The sequence below is a fragment of the Hemitrygon akajei genome, unplaced genomic scaffold (assembly GCF_048418815.1).
Source record: "Hemitrygon akajei unplaced genomic scaffold, sHemAka1.3 Scf000144, whole genome shotgun sequence".
In the NCBI taxonomy this organism is placed as follows: domain Eukaryota; kingdom Metazoa; phylum Chordata; class Chondrichthyes; order Myliobatiformes; family Dasyatidae; genus Hemitrygon; species Hemitrygon akajei.
This window is the reverse complement of record NW_027332030.1, coordinates 1,272,400-1,298,417: the sequence shown is the minus strand read 5'-3', so window position 1 is coordinate 1,298,417 and position 26,018 is coordinate 1,272,400. Positions and strand designations below refer to the sequence as shown.

General features: G+C 42.6%; 1 protein-coding gene across 1 annotated transcript; it reads right to left on the bottom strand.

Moving 5' to 3' along the window:
- Positions 1–2,310: 2,310 nt before the first annotated feature.
- On the bottom strand, positions 2,311–26,018 carry LOC140723893 (uncharacterized). Its single transcript, XM_073038433.1, has 4 exons — positions 25,940–26,018; positions 19,368–20,173; positions 9,764–10,930; positions 2,311–2,421 (listed from the first exon to the last, which is right to left on the bottom strand). The coding sequence occupies exons 1-4, from the start codon at positions 26,016–26,018 to the stop codon at positions 2,311–2,313; spliced, it is 2,163 nt and encodes a 720-aa protein (XP_072894534.1).

Genomic DNA, 26,018 nt, shown 5'->3' with positions numbered 1-26,018 from the left:
CGTCCTCACCCAAATTCCTCTTGAGTGTCTCAATCAAACCCACATCCTCCACTTCCACTGGCAGCTCATTCCACACACTCACCAACATCTGAGTGAAGAATTCCCCTTCAGGTTCCCAGAAAATAATTCGCTTTCACCCTGAACGTATGTCCAATGTCAGGGTGAGAGGGAGGACGGGGCAGAGAGGGAAGAAAGTAATGGGGAGGGGTGATCGAGCGCGGAGAGTGAAACAGAGCGGAGAGGTTATACTTAATATCTTTCAGAAAAAGTAATTGTTTGAACTTGCGGCAAACCTACTCTCCATACCTTGTACATTCTCAACCAAATTATTGATCTAGATGACAAGTAGCAATGGTTGATATTCAAAGTAAATGTTATTATCAGAGTACATATATGTCACCACATGCAACCCTGAGATTGTTTTTCCTACAGGAACGCTTAGCAAATCTATAGAATAATAACAGGATCAATGAAAGATCAAGTGTAGCATTGAATTCAACAAACTGTGCAAATGCAAATATCATTAAACATCAATGAATAATGAGCGCAATGGGGTGTAACCCTGGGGAACCTCACTAAGCCCGGGCCTCGAGTCCAATAAACAGCCTCCCACCATCACTCTCTGCTTCCTACCATCAAGACAACTGTGCATCCAGTGAGCCATCTCTCCCTGGATCCCGTGTGATCTGACTTTCCACAGCAACTTACCATGTGAACCTTATCAAAGGCCTCACTGATGCCCATATCGGCCACAATCCTGGGACAGCGGTGTCACAGATCAGAGGGCATGGACTTAAACAGAGGATGAAGAGGTTTGGACGGATCTGAGGAGGAGATTTGTCACTCAGAGTGTAGTTGGAATCTGGAACACACTGCCCGAGGTGGTGGTGGAGGCAGGTCCCTTCACAACATTTACGAACAGGATGAGCATTGAAACTGCCGAGATACAGTCAGCTATGAACCAAGTGCTGATAAATGGGACCAGTGTAGACAGTGAGTGGATGGTCAGAACAGGTATGGCCGGCCAAAGGCCTGTTTCCGTGCTGTGTGATCCACCACTCCGGACATGCTAAATTAACGATGGTGGCACCGCAAGGCATTGATTTCAAAACTCCACACCCCTTTCCAACCTGAAGTAAACCAGACTGAACCCCTTTGTCACCACTGGGAATATCTGTTTCTGTCAAGGTAACATACAAATTGTTCACTTTTGCTAAACAACTAGCAATTGATGAAGTTTCTGTGTCTTCTTCCATTAATGTTGCTGCCTTACAGCAAAACTAACCCTCTCACTGTGTCAGAATCAGTGATTAAATCAGGTCACAAACACTGTGCTTTCATCCCTGCACGTTATAACTGGAACCATCTCACTGAGGGTCTGATGGAGACATGGGATCACACCTCCCCTGCTTCTGACATTTCAAATACCCTCAGAATGGTTTTCTGATTCAGTCTGAAGGTTACAGTACATTCAGCTCGTCGTCAGACCTGACAAACCATGTCTTCCCACAGCTGGTTCCACCTGTTGGTGTGTCCTCTTTCCTCCACCTCCAGGGAAGCTGCATCTCCACACAAACTCCTCACTTGAGACGACTGTCTATACCCGTGACACAGGAAATCACATCATTGTCACTCTCCTGATACCGTGTCTGACCTGCTCACCCCCGGGTATCCTCCCTCAACAAGCTTCTCCCTCAGTCACCATCTGTGAGATTATTTAAAAATACAATCACTGTAAAACGATCTATTAGACAGCTCCTGTACCCCTCCACCCCGGACGATGGTTTGCTGATTAAAACTGTCTCTCCTCAGCCCCTTCCAGACACTGGGGCTTTGTAACAAACACAAAGTTAACAGCAAGATTAGACAGTAATTCATTTGAAGAGAGAATTGCTGTTTCCTGAAAGGACACGCGAGCGTCCGATACAACGGAGCAGATCCTCCCCTGTTTACAACTCTATTTGACCCAGGTCACGGAACGTCCGATCATCCCACTTTCTCACAACAGCAACCCTACCCACACCTCCCCCCTCCCCCCCCCCCCCGATTACAGTCCACCCATAACCTCTACCCACACACACACAGACAGATCCCCTTCACCCTAAACCCCTCCCAGCCTGTGAACCACAACTAACTGATCCCACAGCCCGGAGCCTCCAGCCGTCCGGCAGAGCTCGTTCCCGGCACTTTTCATAGAAACATAAAAAACCTACAGCACGATACAGGCCCTTCGGCCCACAAAGTTGTGTTTCCACGGCAGCCGGCCTCCAATTTCCGCAAACCCGAGATCAGACCCTTCTTCACGGACGCCTAAACAGAATAATAGCTACGGTCGGCACTGCGCCTGCGTTTAGCAGGAGGTTCTGGGCTGCACCAGCCGTGGCCGGAGGTCCCGACAGAGGGACCAGTGGCCGGAGGTCCCTACAGAGGGACCAGTGACCGGAGGCGGGAGAGACAACGGAGAGGTAAATCACAAACACGACAAAGTCTGCAGATGCTGGAAATTCAGAGCAACACAAACAAAATGCTGGCGGGACTCAGCAGGCCGGGCAGCATCTATCAGACAGAAAAATCAAACTCCCACCCCACCCCCCGCATAAAAAAGAACGTCATCCCGATCATCAACCCCCAAAACCCACCCCTCCCGCACAAAAGGGAACAATAAAATCGACCCCCGATAAAAAGAAAAAAACCCTACCCCGCACAACTGCGGAGTAGCCGGTTTCACCAATGTAGAGGCGGACGCATCGGGAGCAGCGGACACAACGGGCGACCCCGGAAGATTCACAGGTGAAGTGTCGCCTCACCTGGAAGGATGTTTGGACAACGGAGAGAGTTCGGCCGTTCGGCCCTTTCACTGTGACACCCCGAACTCCACATCAAATCCGTCCAAACGAATCTGGGTGAACTTTAATGACCAATAAATATAATCCTCTCAGCGATCAGCTGTCTGAGTGATTCCCTGACTCTGAGAGGAAGGGGTATCTATGGTCCACACTGTCAGGGTGTTGAGTTTACCAGGAGTCAAAGACTGCAGGGACGAGAGGTTTTCTGTTGACTAATACACTGTGTGAGGACCCCGCTGCCAATTCTGGTGTTGTGACCCGAATCGAGACAAACACCACGCTGCCCACTCCACCAACAACACGGCACAGCCGGACACATAACAGGGGACTTTACATCTCACAACACTGGATTCAGTGATGAAACCCGTCATTAATGTTGTTGTCCCACTGAAAAGTCCATTAAGGTGCTTTTAAATGCCAGCGCAATCCCACAGGTGACGTCACACACGGGCTTCCCACACCGGGATCTGCCCTCACGTGCGCGGTGTCTTACGTCACCCACGCGCTGCTGTGCTCGAGCTTTATCGGTTTAACGGCTGGGCTAATAATCACGTGACCAGCCCCTCCCCCACCGCTGTCAACAGAGGATTGAGGAGCTGCGCTATTCCCATTGGTGCGAAGCGATGTCAATCACTGATTACAACCAGTCGCGGAGGCGGACAAGCCGAGTGGGCGTTACCCCGCTGAGTCCGTCTCCCGCTCGAGCGCCGACCGCCTCCTCAGAGTGGAGAAAACCTCAAAGTAAATGTCCGCTTGTGAAGCGTCTCCTGCGGCCGGAGTCTGATGTATCGCTGAGAAGTAGGAGGAGACCGCTCGGCCCGTCGGTTTGATGCCGGTTCCCCGGGGAGGGGGGATTTTATTGAAAGGATGAAGATGGTGAGAGAGGGGGCGGACAGGATGTTTGTCCCGGTGGGGACAGGAGGGGCTCATCTGTGGAAATGTCTGAGCCCACGATGGTGTCGAGCAGAGGGATTCACCACATTGGGGGCAAACACCGGCAGACTGTTGCCCTGCAAGCGGGGCCAATGGTCCGGGCAAAGTGACAATTATTTGTGTTTTGTTGAGATTGTACCTGGAATATGGTGTAAAATCCCGCTCCCCATACTAACACGGGTTATACAGACCAAAGGACAAACTGCCGGAGGAACTCAGTGGGTCGGACAGCATCTGTGGAGGGAAATGGACCGTCAACATTTCGGGCCGAGACCCTCCCTCTGGACTGAGAGTGGACGGGAAATAGAGAAAAGAGGTGAGGGGTGGGGATGGGGCAAGAGCTGGGGAGTGAGAGGTGGATCCAGGTGAGGGGGGAGGTGGGAAGGTGGAACTAGTGACAGGGGGGGGAGGTGAGTGGTTGGGGCAACACGGGGCTGCAGAAGATGGAAATTAATTCCATAGAGGATTAACAAAGAGGTTAGAGAGTATTTGTTATAGAGAGTGTAATGAAGATTCACCAGACCGATCCCTGGAGTGGTGGGGTCATCATATGAAGAAAGATCAAATGTGATAACCCTTTCATTTAGAGAATCGAGAACTGAGAGGTGAACATATTGAAATGCACAACATCATTACTGGTTGAACCAGGGATCCCAGTCTCTGAAACAGGGATGGATTGTCCGGGACTGAGATGAGGGGAAATGTCTCCATTCCAAGGCTGATGAATATCTGTAAATCCCCTCCACAGAGGGCGGTGAAGACTCGGTGATCGTCCTCACATAAAACAGAGGGCGGCAGATGTGTGGAGACCGAAGGGATGGAGGAAATGCGGATCGGACAGAAACATGTGGCTGAGATGGGAGAACAGCCGCCATCTTGCTGATGGTTAGAGCGGCTGAATGGTCTCCTGCTGTTTCTCACTTGATGTTTCAGTGTTTCTGTCCAGTGAGACTGGAGGAATATGAACAGAAATTAGTGTTTGTAAACACAGAACTGATATAAATGAAATGTGAATATTTCCTGATTTGGTCTAAATTATGTTTTGGACCGGGATGGGAATCGAGCCCGTGACTCTGTGACCTGGGGGTGGAGGGAAAAGGATCGGTGTAGATATGGTGTGGAAAAGTAGACATGTATCTGGTGTAAATATGGAATAATGTGGGGAATGCAGCGGATGGGTCGGGCAGTGTGTGAGGGGAGAGGAGCAGAGTCACCGGTTCAGGTGGGAGTCCCTCCACCCGTCACCTGATCCTGTTTCCTGTTCACGTTTTTCTGCAGATCTGCAGCATCTGCGGGTCACTGCTCTACGTGTATGTGTAGCTTCATCTTTCCCCGTTCAGACAAGGCAGTGAGATCCAGATCTGTCACATCCTCTTATTGTTGGTGGACAATTTTTTTTTCTGCACGTTTCATTCACTGTTTCGACCTTTACTCTCTGTGCACCCATGACTTGTGTTGCCACCCACAGCTCCAATCTGCTAATTAAATTTGCTGACAGCACTATATTGATTGGCCTAATCTTAAATACTGATAACAATCAATCAAATGCTTCTGACAAGGCTCAGTCCAAACAAACTTTTCACCCTTCTTCAGGAGATTGGTCAGAGGAAGAGCGATATCAGCAAAGTTCTTACAGAACTTATGATAATATCCATCCATTCCCAGAAACCTTCTAAGATCCTTCTTAGCAGTCAGAATAGGAACTTGAGAAATTGCCTGGACTTTTGCCCGAACAGGAGCCAACTTCCTTTGACCTACAACATAGCCAAGACAGGTCACACTGGCATGGCCAAATTCACTCTTAGCCAAGTTAACTGTAAGGTTGTCCAATGAAAGCCTGTCAAATAGCTTTTCTACTGCAGAGCTATGCTCTTCCCAAGTGCCACTCCCTGTAACTAAGTCATCAATATAGGTATCTGTGTGTTCTAACCCTCGAATTACAAAATCAATCATTCTCTGGATGTTCCTGGAGCATGTTTCCTTCCAAAAGGCAAAACATTGTATTCATACAACCCAGATGGTGTCACAAACACAGGAATTTCTCTACCTCTGTCCGTCAATGGAATACACCAATACCCTTTCAGCAGATCAATCTTTGTAAGAAATTAGCTTTTCCAGCCTTATCGATGCAATCATCCACCCTAGGGATAGGATAGGCATCTGTTTTTGTTACTGCATTTACCTTCCTATAATCAGTGCAAAATCTAACAATACCATCACGTTTGGGCACAGTAATGCAGGGTGACTCCAATCTCATTTTGAAGGCCTAATAATACCATTCTCCAGCAAATACTCAATTCCCTGGTCAGCCAGTTTACACTTTTCTACGTTCATGCGAAGTGGGTGTTGTTTAATCAGTTTGGCTTGACGAACATCTACATCATGTACCACGACCATGGTTTGCTTGGGAACAACGGGAAATAAATCTTTAAACTTCAGAATTAATTCCTTCAGCTGCTGTTGTTGCTTTGGCTGCAGAGGAGACAACTTGTTAGCAATGTTTTCTGGAACAACCGAGTTCATTCGCCTAACTGGGACCATGTTTGGCTTGTGAAAAGTCTCAGACGAGTCAATTGTTTCATTCTCAGGGTTGCCAGTTTCATTTGTTTTGACAACAACACACACAGATGGTACCTGCTGTCAAAACAGGCTTTATCATATTTATGTGTACCACCTGTGTTAGTTCAAGTCAGTTGGGTGTTTTAATAACATAATTCACATCATTAATTTGAGAGACTATTTCATACGGTCTATTGAATTTCGCCTGAAGTGGATTTGTCAACATAAGGCAAGCACCTTATTTCACACCTGGTATTTTCTTTCGCGAGCACTGTTATCAAACCAACACTTCATTTTGTTTTGAGAAATCTTTAAGTTTTGTCCCGCTAGACTACAGGCTTGGTGTAGTTTATTTTTGAACTTCAAAACATAGTCTAACGAATTAACATCAATCCACTGTTCCTTTTAACAAGGTCAAAGGTCACTCTGCGACCAAATACAAGTTCAAATGGAGTAAAGCCCAGTGATTCCTGTACTGACTCTCTTTCTATGGACAAAAGCAAATGTATTCCTTCACTCCAGTCTTTTCCATTTTCAACACAATATGTCTCAATCATTGTTTTGAGAGTAGAATGAAATCTTTCTAAAGCCCCTTGTGATTCTGTATGGTATGCAGATGATGCAATTTGTTTTGCTCCCAGTTCAGAAATTACCTGCTGGAATAATCCAGATGTAAAATTACATCCTTGATCAGACTGGATTTCTTTAGGCAAATCGAATAAAGTGAAAATCTTGGTAAGAGCCTTGGCCACAGATTTAGCTTTAATATTTCTGAGAGGTATTGCCTCTGGGAATCTGGATGCAGTACACGTAATAGTTAGCAGATACTGATGGCCAGCTTTAGTCTTTGGCAATGGGCCAACACAATCCACTATAACTTTGGAAAAGGGTTCACCGAATGCAGGTACAGGCCACTGGGGTGAGCTCATTAGGTTTACCCACAACTTGACAAGTGCCTTTTGGAAACTCTTATTCAGGGTAAACATAACTTTATGAGTTAAAGCAAACTGATCTGCTAATCCAGCAGATTCCTGCTTAGTGGCAGCATTATTTCCATCTAAATACGTCTTTATGCCATCAGGGACGCACCTTCTGAATTCTTCAATTAAAACCAACTCTCTCAAGCTGTTAAAATCATCATTTACATGTTCAGATGTGCACCAGGGGTCAATACACACAAATTTCTCATAAGCAAATTCCCTATGTCTGGTTCACAGATTTCTTCAAATTTCTAAACTTTTGCCTGTCTGCTTTTGGGACCAACTCGTAAGCTTTGAGCACAGCCTGTTTCACTATGTCATAATGTGTGGTGCGTGGCCATGTGGTTAAGGTGTTGAACTAGCGATCTGAAAGTCATAAGTTCGAGCCTCAGCCGAGGCAGCGTGTGTGTCCTTGAGCAAAGCACTGAACCACACACTGCTCCTGCACATTTATAGCCCAGTGGCGATGATTGGGGCAGCATAAATGAATAAATAATAAGCTGCTTCAGCAACTGTCAAAGCAGAATAGGCTTGCTGAGCCTTCCCCTTAATTACACTTTGTAAGAGAATTTTCTTTCTGCTTTTCTGCCTCTCCAGCCTGAAACTGCCTCTGCCTTTCCAGAGCCTCCCATCTTTAATTTTTCTAACTTGTACTGGAGCTCAAGCTCACTAGGTTTACTTTCAGGAAACACCTCCAATTCCTCCACTTTAAATACACCCTCAGATACATAATGTTCAGCTATTATCCTCTGCATCTGTACCCTCCTCATTGTCAATTTCACCTTAGCAAGTATTAACGTTTTAGCAATACTCAATCCTTCTGGTGTCCTCTAATGCCTGAGAGGTTCACATTTCCAGATATCTATCAACATCCATTGCTGCTGATTTTCCACACACAAATAAATCAAAAGGGATTTCCCCAATGAAATCGATATTAAATCAATCCTTAAATTTGTTCATATCCCAGACGCAGGACCCATTTTCTTACAAACCGTAATGCTTTAGAAACGAACCAGCAGCAACAGACTACTCCCAGTGGCCACACATTTTAATTCCATGTCCTATTCCCATTCTGATATGTCTATCCATGGCCTCCTCTACTGTCAAAATTAATCCAAACTCAGGTTGGAGGAACAACACCTTACATACCAGCTGGGTAGCCTCCAACCTGATGGGATGAACATTGGCTTCTCTAACTTCCGTTAATGCCCCTCTTCCCCTTCGTACGCCATCACTGACATATTTAATTGTTTGCCTGTTTTCCATGTCTCCCTGGTGCTTCCCCACCACCTTTCTTTCTCCCGAGGCCTCCTGTCCGATGATCCTTTCCCATCTCCAGCTCTGTATCACTTTCGCCAATCACCTTTCCAGCTCTTAGCTTCATCCCACCCACTCCAGTCTTCTCCTATCATTTCGCATTTCCCCCTCCCCGCATTACATTCAAATCTCTTAGTATCTTTCCTTTCAGTTAGTCTTGACGAAGGGTCTCAGCCTGAAACGTTGACAGTTCTTCTCCTTATTGATACTGCCTGGCCTGCTATGTTCCACCAGCATTTTGTGTGTGTTGTTTGAATTTCCAGCATCTGCAGATTTCCTCGTGAGTGTTATGTGTATAAATATAACTCCCAAACTATTGAGCTCGGGGGAAACAAGGTTTGGAGTCTTGAGATGGTAAAGTATGAAAGTTCTGTTCAACCACAGAATAGGTGATGAGAGAGAGATATTTGTAATCCAGGGTAAATGTTGAGAGAAGGCAATTATGTCGTATTCCACAGGTTACATGGTGGTAAATTGATACCAACAGTCGCTGTAGATTTTATCTGTCATCCTTCCAAATCCACATACTAATTATCACCCGAAGTGACTTGTCATAATTGGTATCATCTTAATGAATTACCACACCACAGCCAGGCAATGGTTAACACATAAGTGGTCTCCACAGGATACCCCAAATCAGATCCACTCCTATGAGTCAAATGAGGTGACAACCACACATTCGATGTACGGTGAATCGATAATTAACCCACCCTTGTGGGCAAAGGAAAGTTCCGAACAGTGACCCTTGGCCACTAGTTCCCTGGTTTCGATTCTTCCATTTTTCCTCCTTCGTCTCCGTTTGACTCTGAGTGTCTGTGTCCTCGGTTAAAACTAAACAAGCTGCAAGTCAGACACATTTGCCTTCTTAATCTCTCTCTCTCTTAAAATGACAATCCACAGCAAACAAAACCTAGGGATTCATAACAATGGCCACTCCCCATTGTGTGCTGACAGGTGTGCCAGTAGGTGGGATGACTGAGTGAATCCTTTCCCACATTCTCAGCAGGTGAACGGCCTCTCTCTAGTGTGAACTTGCTGGTGTCTCCGTAGGGTGAATGACTGAGTGAATCCCTTCCCACAGACTGAGCAGGTGAACGGCCTCTCCCCAGTGTGAACTCGCTGATGTACCAGTAGGGTAGATGACTGAGTGAATCCCTTCCCACAGAATGAGCAGGTGAACGGCTTCTCCCCAGTGTGAACTCGCTGATGTACCAGTAGGGTAGATGACTGAGTGAATCCTTTCCCACAGACTGAGCAGGTGAATGGCCTCTGCCCAGTGTGAACTTGCTGATGTACCAATAGGGTAGATGACTGAGTGAATCCTTTCCCACATTCTGAGCAGGTGAATGGCTTCTCCCCAATGTGAACTCGCTGGTGACTCTGTAGTTGGGATAAATGAGAGAATCTCTTCCCACAGACTGAGCAGGTGAACGGCCTCTCCCCAGTGTGAACTCGCAGGTGATTCTGTAGGTGGGATGTATGAGTGAATCCCTTCCCACAGACTGAGCAGGTGAACGGCTTCTCCCCAGTGTAAACTCGCTGGTGTCTCTGTAGGTTAGCTAACCGAGTGAATCCCTTCCCACAGACTGAGCAAGTGAACGGCCTCTCCCCAGTGTGAACTCGCTGATGACTCTGTAGGTGAGATGAATGAGTGAATCTCTTCTCACAGACTGAGCAGGTGAACGGCCTCTCCCCAGTGTGAACTCGCTGATGACTCTTTAGGGCGGAAGAGTCAGCGTATCTCTTCCCACATTCTAAGCAGGTGAATGGCTTCTCCCCAGTGTGAACTCGCTGATGTCTCTGTAGGCTGGATAAATTAGTGAATCTTTTCCCACAGACTGAGCAGGTGAACGGCTTCTCCCCAGTGTGATCTCGCTGATGTCTCTGTCGGCTGAATAAATTAGTGAATCTCTTCCCACAGACTGAGCAGGTGAACGGCTTCTCCCCAGTGTGAACTCGCTGATGTACCAGTAGGGCAGATGACTGAGTGAATCCTTTCCCACAGACTGAGCAGGTGAATAGCTTCTCCCCAGTGTGAACTCGCCGGTGTCTCTGTAGGGTGGATGAGCGAGTGAATCTCTTCCCACATTCTGAGCAGGTGAACGCTTTCTCCCCGGTGTGAACTTGCTGGTGACTCTGTAGGTGGGATAACTGAGTAAATCCCTTTCCACATTCTGAGCAGGTGAATGGCCTCTCCCCAGTGTGAACTCGCTGGTGACTCTGTAGTTGGGATAAATGAGTGAATCCCTTCCCACAGACTGAGCAGGTGAATGGCTTCTCCCCAGTGTGAACCCGCTGGTGAGCCATTAGGTCAGATGACTGAGTGAATCCTTTCCCAGAAATTCAGCAGATGACCAGCCTCTGCCCAGTGTGGTGTGAACTGATTGGTGTGTCCACAGGTGGGAAGACCGACTGAACCCCTTCCCACACACAGAACAGGTGAATGGCCTTGCCCAGTGTGAATTTGCTGATGTACCTTCAATTGTGATAACCGAGTGAATCCATTCCCACTGTCTGAGCAGGTGAAAGGCCTTTCTCCTGTGTAAATTACAGGCGTGCCAATTGGTCAAATGACCGAGTGAATCCTTCCCCACAGTCTCAGCAGGAAGGATGGTCAATTGGATCCCTTGCTCCACTTCTTAAATATCTCGACAGAGACAACAAAACTGGCGTGCCATGTTTGAGCTTCCTGGAGACAAATTCCTTCTCATTTTTAACCTGTAAAAAGATTTACAAAATCCATCAATGGGTGTAGTTCAACATTTCAGATGAGATCACTTGAGTTGTCAAGGTGTGATCTGGTATCACACTGTTACAGTGAGGTTCAACGAAAGTTGGACAGAGAAATCATCTCCTGACTGGGCAGAGTGCTGGTATCTGGAATGACCATCAATTCCCCGATGCTCTTCCTGTCTCTACAAGAATGGGGCATTTCTGCCGTCTCCTGGCTCAGTTTCACTCTCTCCATTGGTATTATTCCCTGTTCCCACTAAGCTGCATCTGTTCCTCACCCCACAGTAACTGAAACACTCTCACATAAATAGTTTTTCTTGACGTGCAGCTGGGATCTTCTTTTTATGTATTATTAACTTAAAGTGCCACAGTTTTTTTAAAAAAACTATATATTTAATTGTGTTTTTAAGTAATTACAAGTGTGGAAAAAAAATGTATATATCCCTTCTCCCCTCCCCTCTAACTTCCCTATATCAAAAGAAGAGAAAGTTAGAAAGAAAGAAAAAGAAAGTGCCTGGTTGTTGGAAGATCTCCACATGCTCCATGGAGTTCTTAATAACTTTAGTATGTATATTTATTTCTTTCCCCAAGTAACCAATTGTTTCATCTTCAGAGCACCTATATATTTAGTCCTGTCTTTTGTAAATAAGGGCACCAAATTTTCAAAAATGTTTCATATTTATCTCTTAAATTATAAGTAATTTTCTCTAATGGAATACAGCCATAGATTTCTTTCTTCCAACAATCTATACTTAAATATGTATCCGATTTCCAAGTAACTGCAATAGCCTTTTTGGCTACTGCCAGTGCAATTTTTATGAATTCTTTCTGATATTTATTTAGTTTGAGTTTCGGTTTTATCCCTTCAATATCACCTCATAAAAGTAATATTGGACTATGAGGAAGTTGTATTCCCGTAATTTGTTCCAGTAAAATTCTTAAATTTGTCCAAAAATGTTGAATTTTAGAACAAGACCATGTAGAATGTAAAAATGTACCAGTTTCTTGGTTACATCTGAAACACTGATCAGATAAACTTGGATTTAATTTATTTATTTTTTGTGGTGTAATATATAATTGATGTAGAAAGTTATATTGCACTAATCTTAACCGAACATTTATTGTATTTGTCATACTATCAAGACATATTCTTGACCAATTTGTTCCTTCAATTTTAATATTCAAATCACTTTCCCATTTTTGTCTTGACTTATGGACTCCTTGTTTAATTGCCTGTTTTTGAATCAAATTATACATACAAGATATAATTTTTTTAATATTTCCTTTTCGAATTAAAATTTCTATTTCATTAGATTTCGGCAATAACATTGTTTAACCTAGATTTTCTCTTATATAAGCCCGTAGTTGAAAGTAACAAAATAAAGTGTTACTTGATACTTTATATTTATTCTTTAATTGATCGAATGACATTAATATACCTCCTTCAAAACAATCTCCTATGTATCTAATCCCTTTTTGAAACCAATTATATAAAAGTTGATTGTCCATTGTAAAAGGAATAAGTCTATTTTGAATTAAAGATCTCTTTGCTTATAAAGATTTTTTTGTCTCATCATCAACATTTATCTTATTCCATAAATTAATCAAATGTTTTAATATAGAAGATTCTTTCTTTTCCCGTATCCATTTAGATTCCCATTTATATATATAAAATCTTCTGGTACGTTTTCTCCTATTTTATCTAGTTCTATTCTAATCCATGCCGGTTTATCTTTCTCAAAAAAAGATGCAATAAATCTAAGTTGATTTGCTTTATAATAATTCTTAAAATTTGGAAGTTGTAACCCTCCTAGATCAAATTTCCATGTCAATTTTTCCAACAATATTCTTGACATCTTACCTTTCCAGAGAAACCTCCTCACATATTTGTTTAACTCTTGAAAAAACTTCTGGGGTAATTGTATTGGTAATGATTGAAATAAATATTGTAGTCTCGGGAATATATTCATTTTTATAGAATTACTCTACCTACTAATGTTATTGGTAATGCCATCCATTTATCAAGATCTTCCTGAATTTTTTTCAAAAGTGGTGAATAATTTAATTTGTATAAGTTTTTTATATCATTATCAACTCTTATACCTAAATATTTTATACCATTTGCCGGCCATCTAAATTGAGTTATTAATCGACATTGACTATAATCTCCATTTGTAAGAGGTAAAATTTCACTTTCATCCCAATTTACTTTATAACCTGATATTTTCCCACATTCTTCTAATCTATAAGATAATTTACATAATGAATGTAATGGATCTGTTAAATAAAGTAGAACATCATCAGCAAATAAATTAATCTTGTATTCTTCCTGATTAACTCTGAAACCCTTAATATCTGGGTCCATTCTAATTAATTCAGCTAATGGCTCTATTGCCAACACAAACAAAGCAGGTGATAATGGACAACCTTGCCTAGTTGATCTTGTTAACTGAAATGGTGTCGAAATTTGACCATTTGTCACTACTTTAGCTTTGGGATTAGTATTTAAGGTTTTAATCCATTTTATAAATGATGTTACTAATCCATATTTTTCCAATACCTTAAATAAAAAATCCCATTCCAATCTTTCAAATGTTTTTTCTGCATCTAAAGCAACTGCCACACTCGTTTCCCCCCTCTTTTGCGCTAAATGGATTATACTAATTAACCGGGTTACATTATCTGCCAATTGTCTATTTTTGATAAATCCTGTTTGATCCATATGCACTAATTTTGATAAGCATTTAGATAATCTATTAGATTAAAAAAAATTTTTAAACTTTTTTTATTGTTTTCAAATTTTATAATCAGTATTTAATAAAGAAATAGGTCTATATGATGCTGGCTTTAAAAGGTCTCTATCTTTTTTTGGCAATACTATTAAAATAGCTGTTGAAAAAGATTCTGGAAGTCTATGCGTTCTTTCCGCTTGATGTATTAACTCCATAAAGGGAGAAATTAATAAATCTTTAAACTTTTTATAAAATTCAGGCGGAAAACCATCTTCTCCTGGAGATTTATTACTTTGAAGTGATCCCAGAGCTTCTTCAACCTCCTTCACTGTAAAAGGCATACCTAATCCCTTCTGTTCTTCCGTATTTAATTTAAGTGCCACAGTTTTAACGCCATATGAAAAATTCCTGCTGAAATGACTGGTTGATTCACACAGCTGTCAAAAGGGGTTAGAGTGAATGTTTGTATTATTTCAGTTCTTGTCCCAATCATAGAAAATTTCAACACAGATACAGGCCCTTTGGGCCATCTAGTTTGTGCTGAACTATTTAAACAGCCCACTCCCACACCTCTACCATCCAGGTACCAACACAAACCTCTTAAATGTTGAAATCGAGCTCGCATGCACCACTTGTGCTGGCTGCTCATTCCACAGCAGGATAACCGTCTGTGTGAAGAAGTTTCCCCTCATGTTCCCCTTAACATTTCACCTTTCACCCATAACCCATGGCCTCTGGTTGTCATCCCACCCAATCTTCGTGGAAAAAGCCAGTTTGCATTAACACTATCTGTGCCTCCATATCACAATCAAATCTCCCCTCAATCTTCTGTATTCCAAGGAATGAAGTCCTGATTTGTTCAATCTTTCCTTATAACCCAAGTCCTCCAGACATGGCAACATCCTTGTGAATTTTCTCTGAAATCTCTGATCTTCTTTTACATCTTTCCAGTAGGTAGGTGACCAAAACTGCACACAATACTTCAAATTAGGCCTCACCAATGTCTTCTAGAAGTCAACATAACATCCATCTATTGTTATCAGTACTTTGGTTCATTAAAGGCAATGAGCTGAAATCATTCTTTCCATCCCTATCTACCACTTTCAGTGAATTAAGGACTTGTATTCCCAGGTCCCTTTCTTCCACAACACTCCTCCGTGCCCGACCAATCACTGTGAAAGACCTCCCTTGGTAGGTCATACCAAAGTGCAACAACTCACACTGGTCTGCATTAAATTCCATTTTCCATTTCTAAAACCATTTTCCCACCTGGTCCAGATCACACTGCAAGCCATGATAGTCTTCTCGGAGTCCGCTAAACCCCCAGTCTTGTTGTCATCCTCAAATTTGCTGATCCAGTTAACCACACTATCATCCAGATTACAGATATAGATGACAAACAACAACAGATCCAGATCTAAACATAGTCTAACAAGTTAACAGGTACATCCCCATCAATCCATTGTTCCTTTAACAAGGACAAAGGTCCCCTCACTCTACAACCAAATACAAGTTCAAATGGAGTAAATCCCAGTGATTATTGTACCAATCTTACTGTGAACAAAAGCAAATGTATTCCTTCATTCCAGTCTTTTCCATTTTCAACACAATATGTCTTAATCATTGTTTTGAGGGCAGAATGAAATCTTTCCAAAGCCCCTTGTGATTCTGGATGGTATGCAAATGTTGTAATTTGTTTAGTTCCCAGTTCATAAACTACCTGCTGGAATAACCCAGATGTAAAATTACTTCCTTGATCAGACTGGATTTCATTCGGCAAACCAAATAAAGTAAAAAAAAACTTGGTAATAGCCTTCGGCAGTTTTACCTTTATTATTTCTGAGAGGTATTGCCTCTTGGAATCTGGATGCAGTACACATAATAGTTAGCAGATACTGATGGCCAGCTTTAGTCTTTGGCAAAGGGCCAGCACAATCCACTATAAATTTTGAAGAGGATTCACCGAATGCTGGTTGAGACTACAGTGGGGCCACTGGGGTGACCTGATTAGGTTTACCCACAACTTGACAAGTGTGACAGGTTCTGCAAAAGGTCACAACATCTGTCCTCAAATTAGGCCAGGAACATTTTTTGATAATCCTGTTTAGTTTTATTCAATCCAAAATGTCGACGTAAGGGTATACTGTGGGCCAAAGTTAAAATTTCAGTCCTATAAACTTTAGGAACTACAACTTGGTGAACAATTGCCCATTCCTCACTCGAAGGTACAGCAGGTAGCCTCCACTTCCTCATTAGCACTCCATCCTTGAGATAATACCCTACTGGCACTTTCTTAATCTCATCATCTGAGAGAGCTGTTTCTTTTAAAGCTTCAATATCAGGGTCTTCGTTCTGTTCTGCTATAAACTCCTTCCTAGACAGGGATAAATCGTTCTCATCCGACTTACTATCTGAATCCTGTTGAAACAATGAAGGCAGAAAAGTCCCTGACTGGTCTTCATAACCTGCATCCCGATTTTGGCTATCATGGGTATCAGAATCATGCTGCACAGAACCGTCTGCATCAGCAGACTGTTTAGCCATACTTCAAGTTACTGTGCAGGAAGGATAAATGTTAAAATCCATCTGTGGGTCGTCAGTGGTTGGGTTAGTTGTCAACTGCACTGCAGGAACAACTTTACCATCTGCCAGGTCATTCCCTAACAGCAAAGTAATATCTCCCACCGGTAAACTGGAGCATAATCTGATCTTAACAGGTCCCGAAACCAATCCTGACAGTAAAGTTACCTTGTGCAATGGCACGGAAACCATGCCGCCCCCAATGCCTTTAATAAGATTTACCTCAGCAGTGTTAGTCTCATCACCAAACTTTAGAACGCTGTCTAACGTACAGACAGACAGACATACTTTATTGATCCCGAGGGAAATTGGGTTTGGTTACAGCCGCACCAACCAAGAATAGTGAAGAAATATAGCAATATAAAACCATAAATAATTAAATAATAATAAGTTAATCATGCAAGTGGAAATAAGTCCAGGACCAGCCTATTGGCTCTGGGTGACTGACACTCTGAGGGAGGAGTTGTAAAGTTGATGGCCAGAGGTAGGAATGACTTCCTATGACGCTCAGTGTTACATCTCGGTGGAATGAGTCTCTGGCTGAATGTACTCCTGTGTCTAACCAGGACATTATGGAGTGGATGGGAGTCATTGTCCAAGATGGCATGCAACTTGGACAGCATCCTCTTTTCAGACACCACCGTCAGAGAGTCCAGTTCCACCCCCACAACATCACTGGCCTTATGAGTTTGTTGATTCTGTTGGTGTCTGCTACCCTAGCCTGCTGCCCCAGCACACAACAGCAAATATTATAGCACTGGCCACCACAGCCTCCTAGAACGAGTGACTGAGGAGCCCCAGTAACTCGAAGAATTTTCACTGGTACCGGGGTTGACCATTCATTTACTAATACAATCCCATCTGACATAAAATGTTCGAATCCTTTCTTAACTCAGACCTTAACTGAGCCTCAACAGAATGTTCAGAACCCTGTGGGTTTATAGGTGCTTCAACATAGGCATTTGGGACTGCCTCCTTTTCCTTTTTCTTCTTCAGGACAGAACAATTAGCCATCACATAACCAGCTTTCCTACAACAGTAACAAGTAAGACCAGAATATTTCTCCTTCAACTGCTTCCCTTCATCCTTACTCTTAGCACTAGTCCAAACTTTAATTTCTGGTTTGCCCTGGTTATCCCTGCTACTCTTTTGGAAGCTCTTATTCGGGATAAACTTAACCTTAGGAGTTAAAGCAAACTCATCTGCTAATCTAGCAGACTCCTGCAAAGTGGCAGCATCCTTTTCATTTAAATATGTCTTTATGTCATCAGGGACGCACCTTTCGAATTCTTCAATTAAAACCAACTCTTTCTATCTGTAAAATCATCATTTATATTTTTATACAAAACACACAGACTTCTGAGAAGCAAATGCCAGATAAGTCTGATTCACAAATTTCCAAATTTTTTCCTGTGTGATTCTGGGAGCAACTCGTAAGCTTTGAGCACAGCCTGTTTCACTATGTCATAATCAGCTGCTTCATCAACTATCAAAGCAGAATAGGCCATGGCCTCCTCTACTGTCAAGATGAAGCCACACTCAGGTTGGAGGAACAACACCTTATCTACCGGTAGCCTCCAACCTGATGGCGTGAACATTGACTTTTCTAACTTCCGTTAACACCACTCCTCACCTTCTCACTCCATCCGTGATATATTTAGATTTTTTGTTCCCTCTTTCTCTGCCCATCACTCTGCCTGTTCTCCATCTCCCTCTGGTGCCCCCCTCCCCCTTTCTCCAGTTTTGTATCCCTTTTGCCAATCACCTTTCCGGCTCTCAGCTTCACCCCACCCCCTCCGGTCTTCTATCTTTCACATTTCCCCCTCCCCCTCCTACTTTCAAATCTCTAACTATCTTTCCTTTAAGTTAGTCCTGACGAAGGGACTCGGCCCGAAACGTCGACAGTGCTTCTCCTTATAGATGCTGCCTGGCCTGCTGTGTTCCACCAGCATTTTGTGTGTGTTGCCCAAACTATTGAGCTCAGGGGAATCAAGGCTTAGAGTCTTGAGATGGTAAAGTAGGCAAGTTCAGTTTATCCACAGAATAGGTGATGAGAGAGATATTTGTAATCCAGGGTAAATGTTGAGAGAAGGCAACTATGTCAAATTCCTCAGGTTCCATGGTGGCAAAATGAGAGAACAGTCGCTGTAGATTTTATCTGTAATCATTCCAAAATCTCACATACTAATTATCACACAAAGTGACTTGTCACAAGGGGTATCATCTTCAAGTGAATTACCACACCACACCCAGGCAAGGGTTAACACATCAGCAGTCTTCACAGGATACCCCAAATCAGATCCACTCCTATGGATCAAACGAGGTGACAACCACACATTCGATGTATGGTGAATCGATGATTAATCCACCCTTGTGGGCATAGGAAAGTTCCAAACAGTGATCCTTGGCCATTAGTTCCCTGGTTTTCATCCTTCCATTTTACCTATTTCATCTCCGTCTGACTCTTGAGTGTCTGTGTCCTCGCTTAAAACTAAACAAGCTGCAAATCAGACTGAATCACCTTAATATCTCTCTCTCAGAATGACAGCCTACAGCAAACGAAACCTAGCGATTCATAACAATGGCCACTCCCCATTGTGAACTGACTGGTGTGCCAGCAGTTGGGATGACTGAGTGAATGCTATCCCACATTCTGAGCAGGTGAACGGCTTCTCCTCGGTGTGAACGCGCTGATGTCTCTGTAGGCTGGATAAATAAATGAATCCCTTCCCACAGTCTGAGCAGGTGAACGGTTTCTCCCCAGTGTGAACTCGCTGGTGACTCTGTAGGGTGGATGACTGAGTGAATCCCTTCCCACAGACTGTGCAGGTGAACGGCTTCTCCCCAGTGTGAATTTGCAGATGTCTCTGTAGGCTGGATAAATGAGTGAATCTCTTCCTACAGACTGAGCAGGTGAACGGCCTCTCCCCAGTGTGAACTCGCTGGTGACTCTGTAGGGTGGATGACTGAGTGAATCCCTTCCCACAGACTGAGCAGGTGAACGGCTTCTCCCCAGTGTGAATTTGCTGGTGTCTCTGTAGGGTGGATGAATCAGTGAATCTCTTCCCACAGACTGAACAGGTGAATGGCTTCTCCCCAGTGTGAACTCGCTGGTGTCTCTGTAGGGTGGATGACTGAGTGAATCTCTTCCCACATTCTGAGCAGGTGAACGGTTTCTCCCCAGTGTGAACTCGCTGGTGACTCTGTAGGGTGGATAACTGAGTGAATCTCTTCCCACAGACTGAGCAAGTGAATGGCTTCTCCCCAGTGTGAACTTGCTGATGTCTCTGTAGGGTGGATAACTCAGTGAATCCTTTCCCACATTCTGAGCAGGAGTACGGCCTCTCCCCAGTGTGAACTCGCTGATGACTTTGTAGGTTGGATAACTCAGTGAATCTCTTCCCACATTCTGAGCAGGTGAACGGCTTCTCCCCAGTGTGAACTCGCTGATGACTCTGTAGGTTGGATAACTCAGTGAATCCCTTCCCACATTCTGAGCAGGTGAACGGCCTCTCTCCAGTGTGAACTCGCTGATGACTCTGGAGGTGGGATAACCGAGTGAATCTCTTCTCACAGACTGAGCAGGTGAATGGCCTCTCCCCAGTGTGAACTCGCTGATGTACCAGTAGGGTGGATGACTCAGTGAATCCCTTCCCACAGACTGAACAGGTGTACGGCTTCTCCCCAGTGTGAACTCGCTGATGTTTCCATAGCGTGGAAGAGTGAGTGAATCCCTTCTCACAGACTGAGCAGGTGTACAGCCGCTCCCTGGTGTGAACTCGCTGGTGAGCCATTAGGTCAGATGACTGAGTGAATCCTTTCCCAGAAGTTCAGCAGATGGCCAACCTCTGCCCGGTGTGGTGTGAACTGACTGGTGTGTCCACAGGAGGGAAGACCAACTGAATCCTTTCTCACACACAGAACAGATGAATGGCCTTGGCCAATGTGAACTTGTTGATGTACCTTCAATTGTGATAACTGAGTCAATCCACTCCCACTGTCTGAGCAGGTGAACAGCCTTTCTCCTGTGTAAAATGACAGTTGGTCAAATGAAGAACGGTCGATTGAATCCCTTGCCCCATTTCTTAAACATCTAGACAGAGACAACAAAACTGGCATGCCATGTTTGAGATTCCTGGAGACAAATTCCTTCTCATTTTTAACCTGTAAAAAGATTTATAAAATCCATCAATGGGTGTAGGACAACATTACAGATGAGATTACTTGAGTTGCCAAGGTTTGATCTGTATCACACTGTTACAGTGAGGTTCTACCCAAGTTGGACAGAGAAATCATCTCCTGACTGGGCAGAGTGCTGGTATCTGGAATGACCATCAATTCCCTGATGCTCTTCCTGTCTCTAAAAGAATGGGGCATTTCTGCTGTCTCCAATTTGTGCCTTGGCTCAGTTTGACTCTCTCCATTGGTATTATTCCCTGTTCCTGCTGAGCTGCATGGGTGCCTGGTCCCACAGTAACTGAAACAGTCTCACGCAAACAATCTTTCTTGACATGCAGCTTCTTTTATGTATTATTAACTTAAAGTGCCACAATTTTAAAGCCATATAGAAAATTCCTGCTAAAATGAATGGTTGGTCCACACAGCTGTTAAAAGATCTTAGAGTGAATTTTTGTAATATTTCAGGTTCTTGTAGAAAAGTACAACACAGAAACAGGCCCTTTGGGCCATCTATTTTGTGCTGAACTATTTAAATTGCCCACTCCCATATCCCTACCATCCAGGTACCTATACGAACCTCTTAAATATTGAAATTGAGCTCACATGCACCACTCATGATGGCTGTTCATCCCACACCCGGATGACCGTCTGTGTGAAGAAGTTTCCCCTCATGTTCCCCTTAACATTTCACCTTTCACGCTTAACCCATGGCCACTGGTTGTAGTCCCACATCAATCAGTGGTAAAAGCCAGCTTGAATTTACACCTTCACTTTAGTTGAAAATACTCAACAGGCGCTTTCTAAATAGTCACCTATGTTGATGTCATTGACAGGTCAAATAAATGCTATAAAAATGGTTATTCTACCAAAATTTTTATATATATTTCAAGCAGTTCCCTCTTTTGTTCCAAAAACATTTTTTGATAAAATAGATTCTTTGATTTTATCTTAGGTTTGGAATAATAAAAGCTCTAGAGTAAATAAACTTTCATTACAAAAATCAAAAAAGATGGAGGACTGGCTTTACCAAAATTTAGATTTTATTATTGGGCAATTAATATTAGTTATATTATTTTTTGGATTTCTGATACAGACGACCAAGATCGCCCTTCATGGTTACAGTTGGAGGAAAATTCAGTAATGGGGTTTTCGTTAGCTTCTTTATTAGGAGCTCCTCTTCCGTTTTTGTTCTCCAGAATAGGTAGACAAGCTCTTAACCCTATTCTTAAAACATACTTTAAAAATTGGGTTTCAATTTCATAGATTTTTTTAATTAAATGATTCTTTACTTCCTAGTAATATTTATTCTAATTTCTTTTTTATACCATCAACTTTAGATAAGGCTTTTTTAACATGGAAAATTAAGGGAATTAAAACTTTTTTAGATTTGTTTTTACAAGACTGTTTAATGTCTTTCTCACAGTTAATGGATAAATATGATATCTCTAATACACATTTTTTCAGGTATTTACAGGTTAGGAATTTCTTACGCGATTTTTTACCGAATTACCCCTTGGCCTGCTCTTCAAATTTGGCTTATGTTATTTTTCAGTTTAAACCTTTTCAAAAATGATTAATAGCTATCATTTATAAACAGTTAATGAATGCTCGCATGTCACCTAATGATAGGGTTCAACGTACCTGGGAAGTAGAACTTTAACATTCACTTTCAAATAATCAATGGAGTAAAATTTATTATTTAGTCAATAGTTCATCTATCTGCACACAACATATCTGAATTCAGTTTAAGATAGTACATAGGGCCCATATGTCCAAAGATAAATTGGCGCATATATTTCTGAATATAAGCCCTATTTGTGACAGATGTAACACAGAAATGGCTACTTTAACTCATATGTTTTGGTCATGTGTAACTTTAAATAATTTTTGGAGGGATGTGTTTGGAATATTATCGAAAGTTATAGATATGGATGTTCAACCTAATCCACTTACAGCAATTTTTGGGATTATTCCAGAGGAAGCAAGCAAAGTGTCTGCTTCCACCCAACATGTGATAGCTTTTTCAACTTTACTAGCTAGGAGAGCTATTTTGCTACATTGGAAAGAATCTAACCCACTTACTATTTTCTATTGGCTCTCCTCCATTATGTCATGTCCAAGCTTGGAGAAAATTAGAAGCCGAACATTTGATACATCCTTTAATTTTGAACAAGTCTGGCGACCTTTTATTCAATATTTTCACATGATTTAATTTATTTTTATTTATTTATTTTTTAAATTCTCTTTGGGGAAAATCCTTATCCATGAAGGTTTGGAGATGACTGGAAGGATGTGTTTCTCTCTCTCTCTCTCTCTCTCTCTCTCTCTGCTTTCTTTAATTCTATCCTCAATTAGACTGCCCAATCTTTCTTTGTCTTTCCTTTTTTTCTCTTTCTTTTTTTTTGTTTTTTATTTCAGTTTAGTTAGTGTATTTTTTCCCTTATCAATAAAATCTCCAATCCTTTTTTTATGATTATTATGAGGAGTTGTAGTTTTTTTTACCATTGTATATATAACAGCATAATATTTTACTTATTTGATTTTGATATTATATAATTTTTGTTTTTACTATTGCTGTTTATATGTCTTTTATATTGTCTACTTGTTAAACTCCTCTTCTGATTTGTATATTCTTTATTTGGAAATCAATAAAAAAGATTGCAAAATGAATTTACACCATCTATGCCCCTCTTTCACAATCAAATCGCCCCTCAATCTTCGACATTCCAAGGAATAAAGTCCTGAGAAGATGAACTGATCTCTAAAAGTCATGAAGTTAAAGATGAAACATTATTTTCAACATTTTAAGCAAGATTAGAGTATTACTTTTGTTTTTACAATTTCAGAGTGGAAAAAAAAAGGAAAGGAGCACCATGCAAAAGTTTGGGAACCCCAAGAGATTTGAGCTCTCAGATAACTTTTACCAAGGTCTCAGACCTTAATTAGCTTGTTAGAGCAACGGCATGTTCACAGTCTTCATTAGGAAAAGCCAGATGTTGCAAATTTCAAAGCTCTATAAATACCCTGACTTCACAAACCTCGTCCCAACAATCAGAGCCATGGGCTCCTCTAAGTCCCTGCCTAGCACTCTGAAAATTAAAATACATGATGCCCACGAAGCAGGAGAAGGCTATAAGAAGACAGCAAAGCATTTTCAGGTAGCCATTTCCTTAGTTCGTAATGTAATTAAGGAATGGCAGTTAACAGGAATGGTGGAGGTCAAGTTGAGGTCTGGAAGACCAAGAAATCCTTCAGAGAGAACTGCTCGTAGGATTACCAGAAAGGGAAATCAAAACCCCCGTTTGACTGCAAAAGACCTTCAGGAATATTTAGCCGACTCTGAAGTGGTGGTGCACTGCTCTACTGCGCAGGGATACCTACGCTTGAGTGCTAGGCAGGGACACCTATGACTTTCATGGAAGAAACATCAGAAGAAAACCTTTCCTGTGCCCTCGCCACAAAATTCAGCTTCAGATATTTGCAAAGGAACATCTAAACAAGCCTTATGCATTTTGGAAACAAGTCCTCTGGACTGATGAAGTTAAAAAAGAACTGTTTGGCTGCAATGAGCAAAGGTATGTTTGGAGAAAAAAGGGTGCAGAATTTCATGAAAAGAACACCTCTCCAACTGTTAAGCATGGGAGTGGATTGATCATGCTTTGGGTTTGTGTTGCAGCCAGTGGCACGGGGAACATTTCACTGGTAGAGGGAAGAATGAATTCAATTAAATACTAGCAAATTCTGGAAGCAAACATCACATCGTCTGTAAAAAAGCTGAAAATTAAAAGAGGATGGCTTCTGCAACAGGATAATGATCCTAAACGCACTTCAAAATCCACAATGGACTACCTCAGGAAGCGCAAACTGAACATTTTGCCATGGCCCTCACAGTCCCCCGACCGAAACATCATCAAAAATCTGTGGATAGACCTCAAAAGAGCAGTGCATGCAAGACGGCCCAAGAATCTCACAGAACTAGAAGCCTTTTGCAAGGAAGAATGGGCAAAAATCCCCAAACAAGAATTGAAAGATTCTTAGCTGGCTACTGAAAGCATTTAGAAGTTGTGATACTTGCCAAAGGGGTTGCTACTAAGTACTGACCATGCAGGGTACCCAAACTTTCACTTCAGGCCCTTTTCCTTTTTTATTATTTTGAAACTGTAAATGATGGATACAAAAGAGTAATCTTGCTTAAAATATTAAAGAGTGTGTCATCTTTAACTTTATGCCTTTTGGAAATCAGGTCTTTGTTTTACTCGCTTAGCTATTCACAGGAACAGAAAGGTGCCCAAATTTTTGCATGTCACTGTATGCAATTTTCTTGCTAAATGATGCTTTAAAAAGTCGGACTTCCAAATATCACTCCCCTTCTTTCCACTTGCAAATTCTCCAGCAATTTTTGCATCACCACAATACACACAGGTAACACCAGTTTCTGTATTGGGCATAAATATTTCCCCTGAACCCTCCCTCAGGTGACTGACGGTGATGAACTTGGTGATGCCAATGAATATGAAGGGAAGGGCAGTAGTCTGTCTCATTGGAGTCTGGCACTTTTGTGATCTGAAAGCTACTTGTTGCCCAGGGCAAAGTTGTTTGATGTCATTATGTACCCAGACAGAATAGGTCAAAACATATCCTCACGTGTAGAAAACTCCAGAACAAGCAACACACACAAAATGCTGGAGGAACTCAGCAGGCCGGGCAGCATCTACGGGAAAGAGTACTAATGCTGAGTTCCTCCGGCATTTTGTGTGAAATTCCTCCGGATTTCCAGCAGCTGCGGTTTTCTCTTGCTGCGGTTGGAGGCAGAACAAAGGTGATTTTCTCAACAGCTGATAGAAAGATTTTGTTCTCTTTTTTCCGAGTTCCTAATCCTTGCATTCAGATTGCTCGAGCTCAGCTCTGTCTGTGAGATCTATCTGCTCCCATTCCCTGATTAGCCGGAAGCTCCCCGGGGCCCGCGTACGGATCGTGGGGCTGAGAGAGAGGAAAAAGACCTGCCTGTGCCGAGTTTGCGGGCTACAGTCTCCGGTTCTCACAGCAATTGTCACTCAATTAGAGTCGAAAAAGCCCTTACCTTTCCGCTCCTCCCGACATTTTGTATACTGCGCGCATGCGTAGTTATCGGAGACGGCAGCAACCCTGCGCCTGCGCAT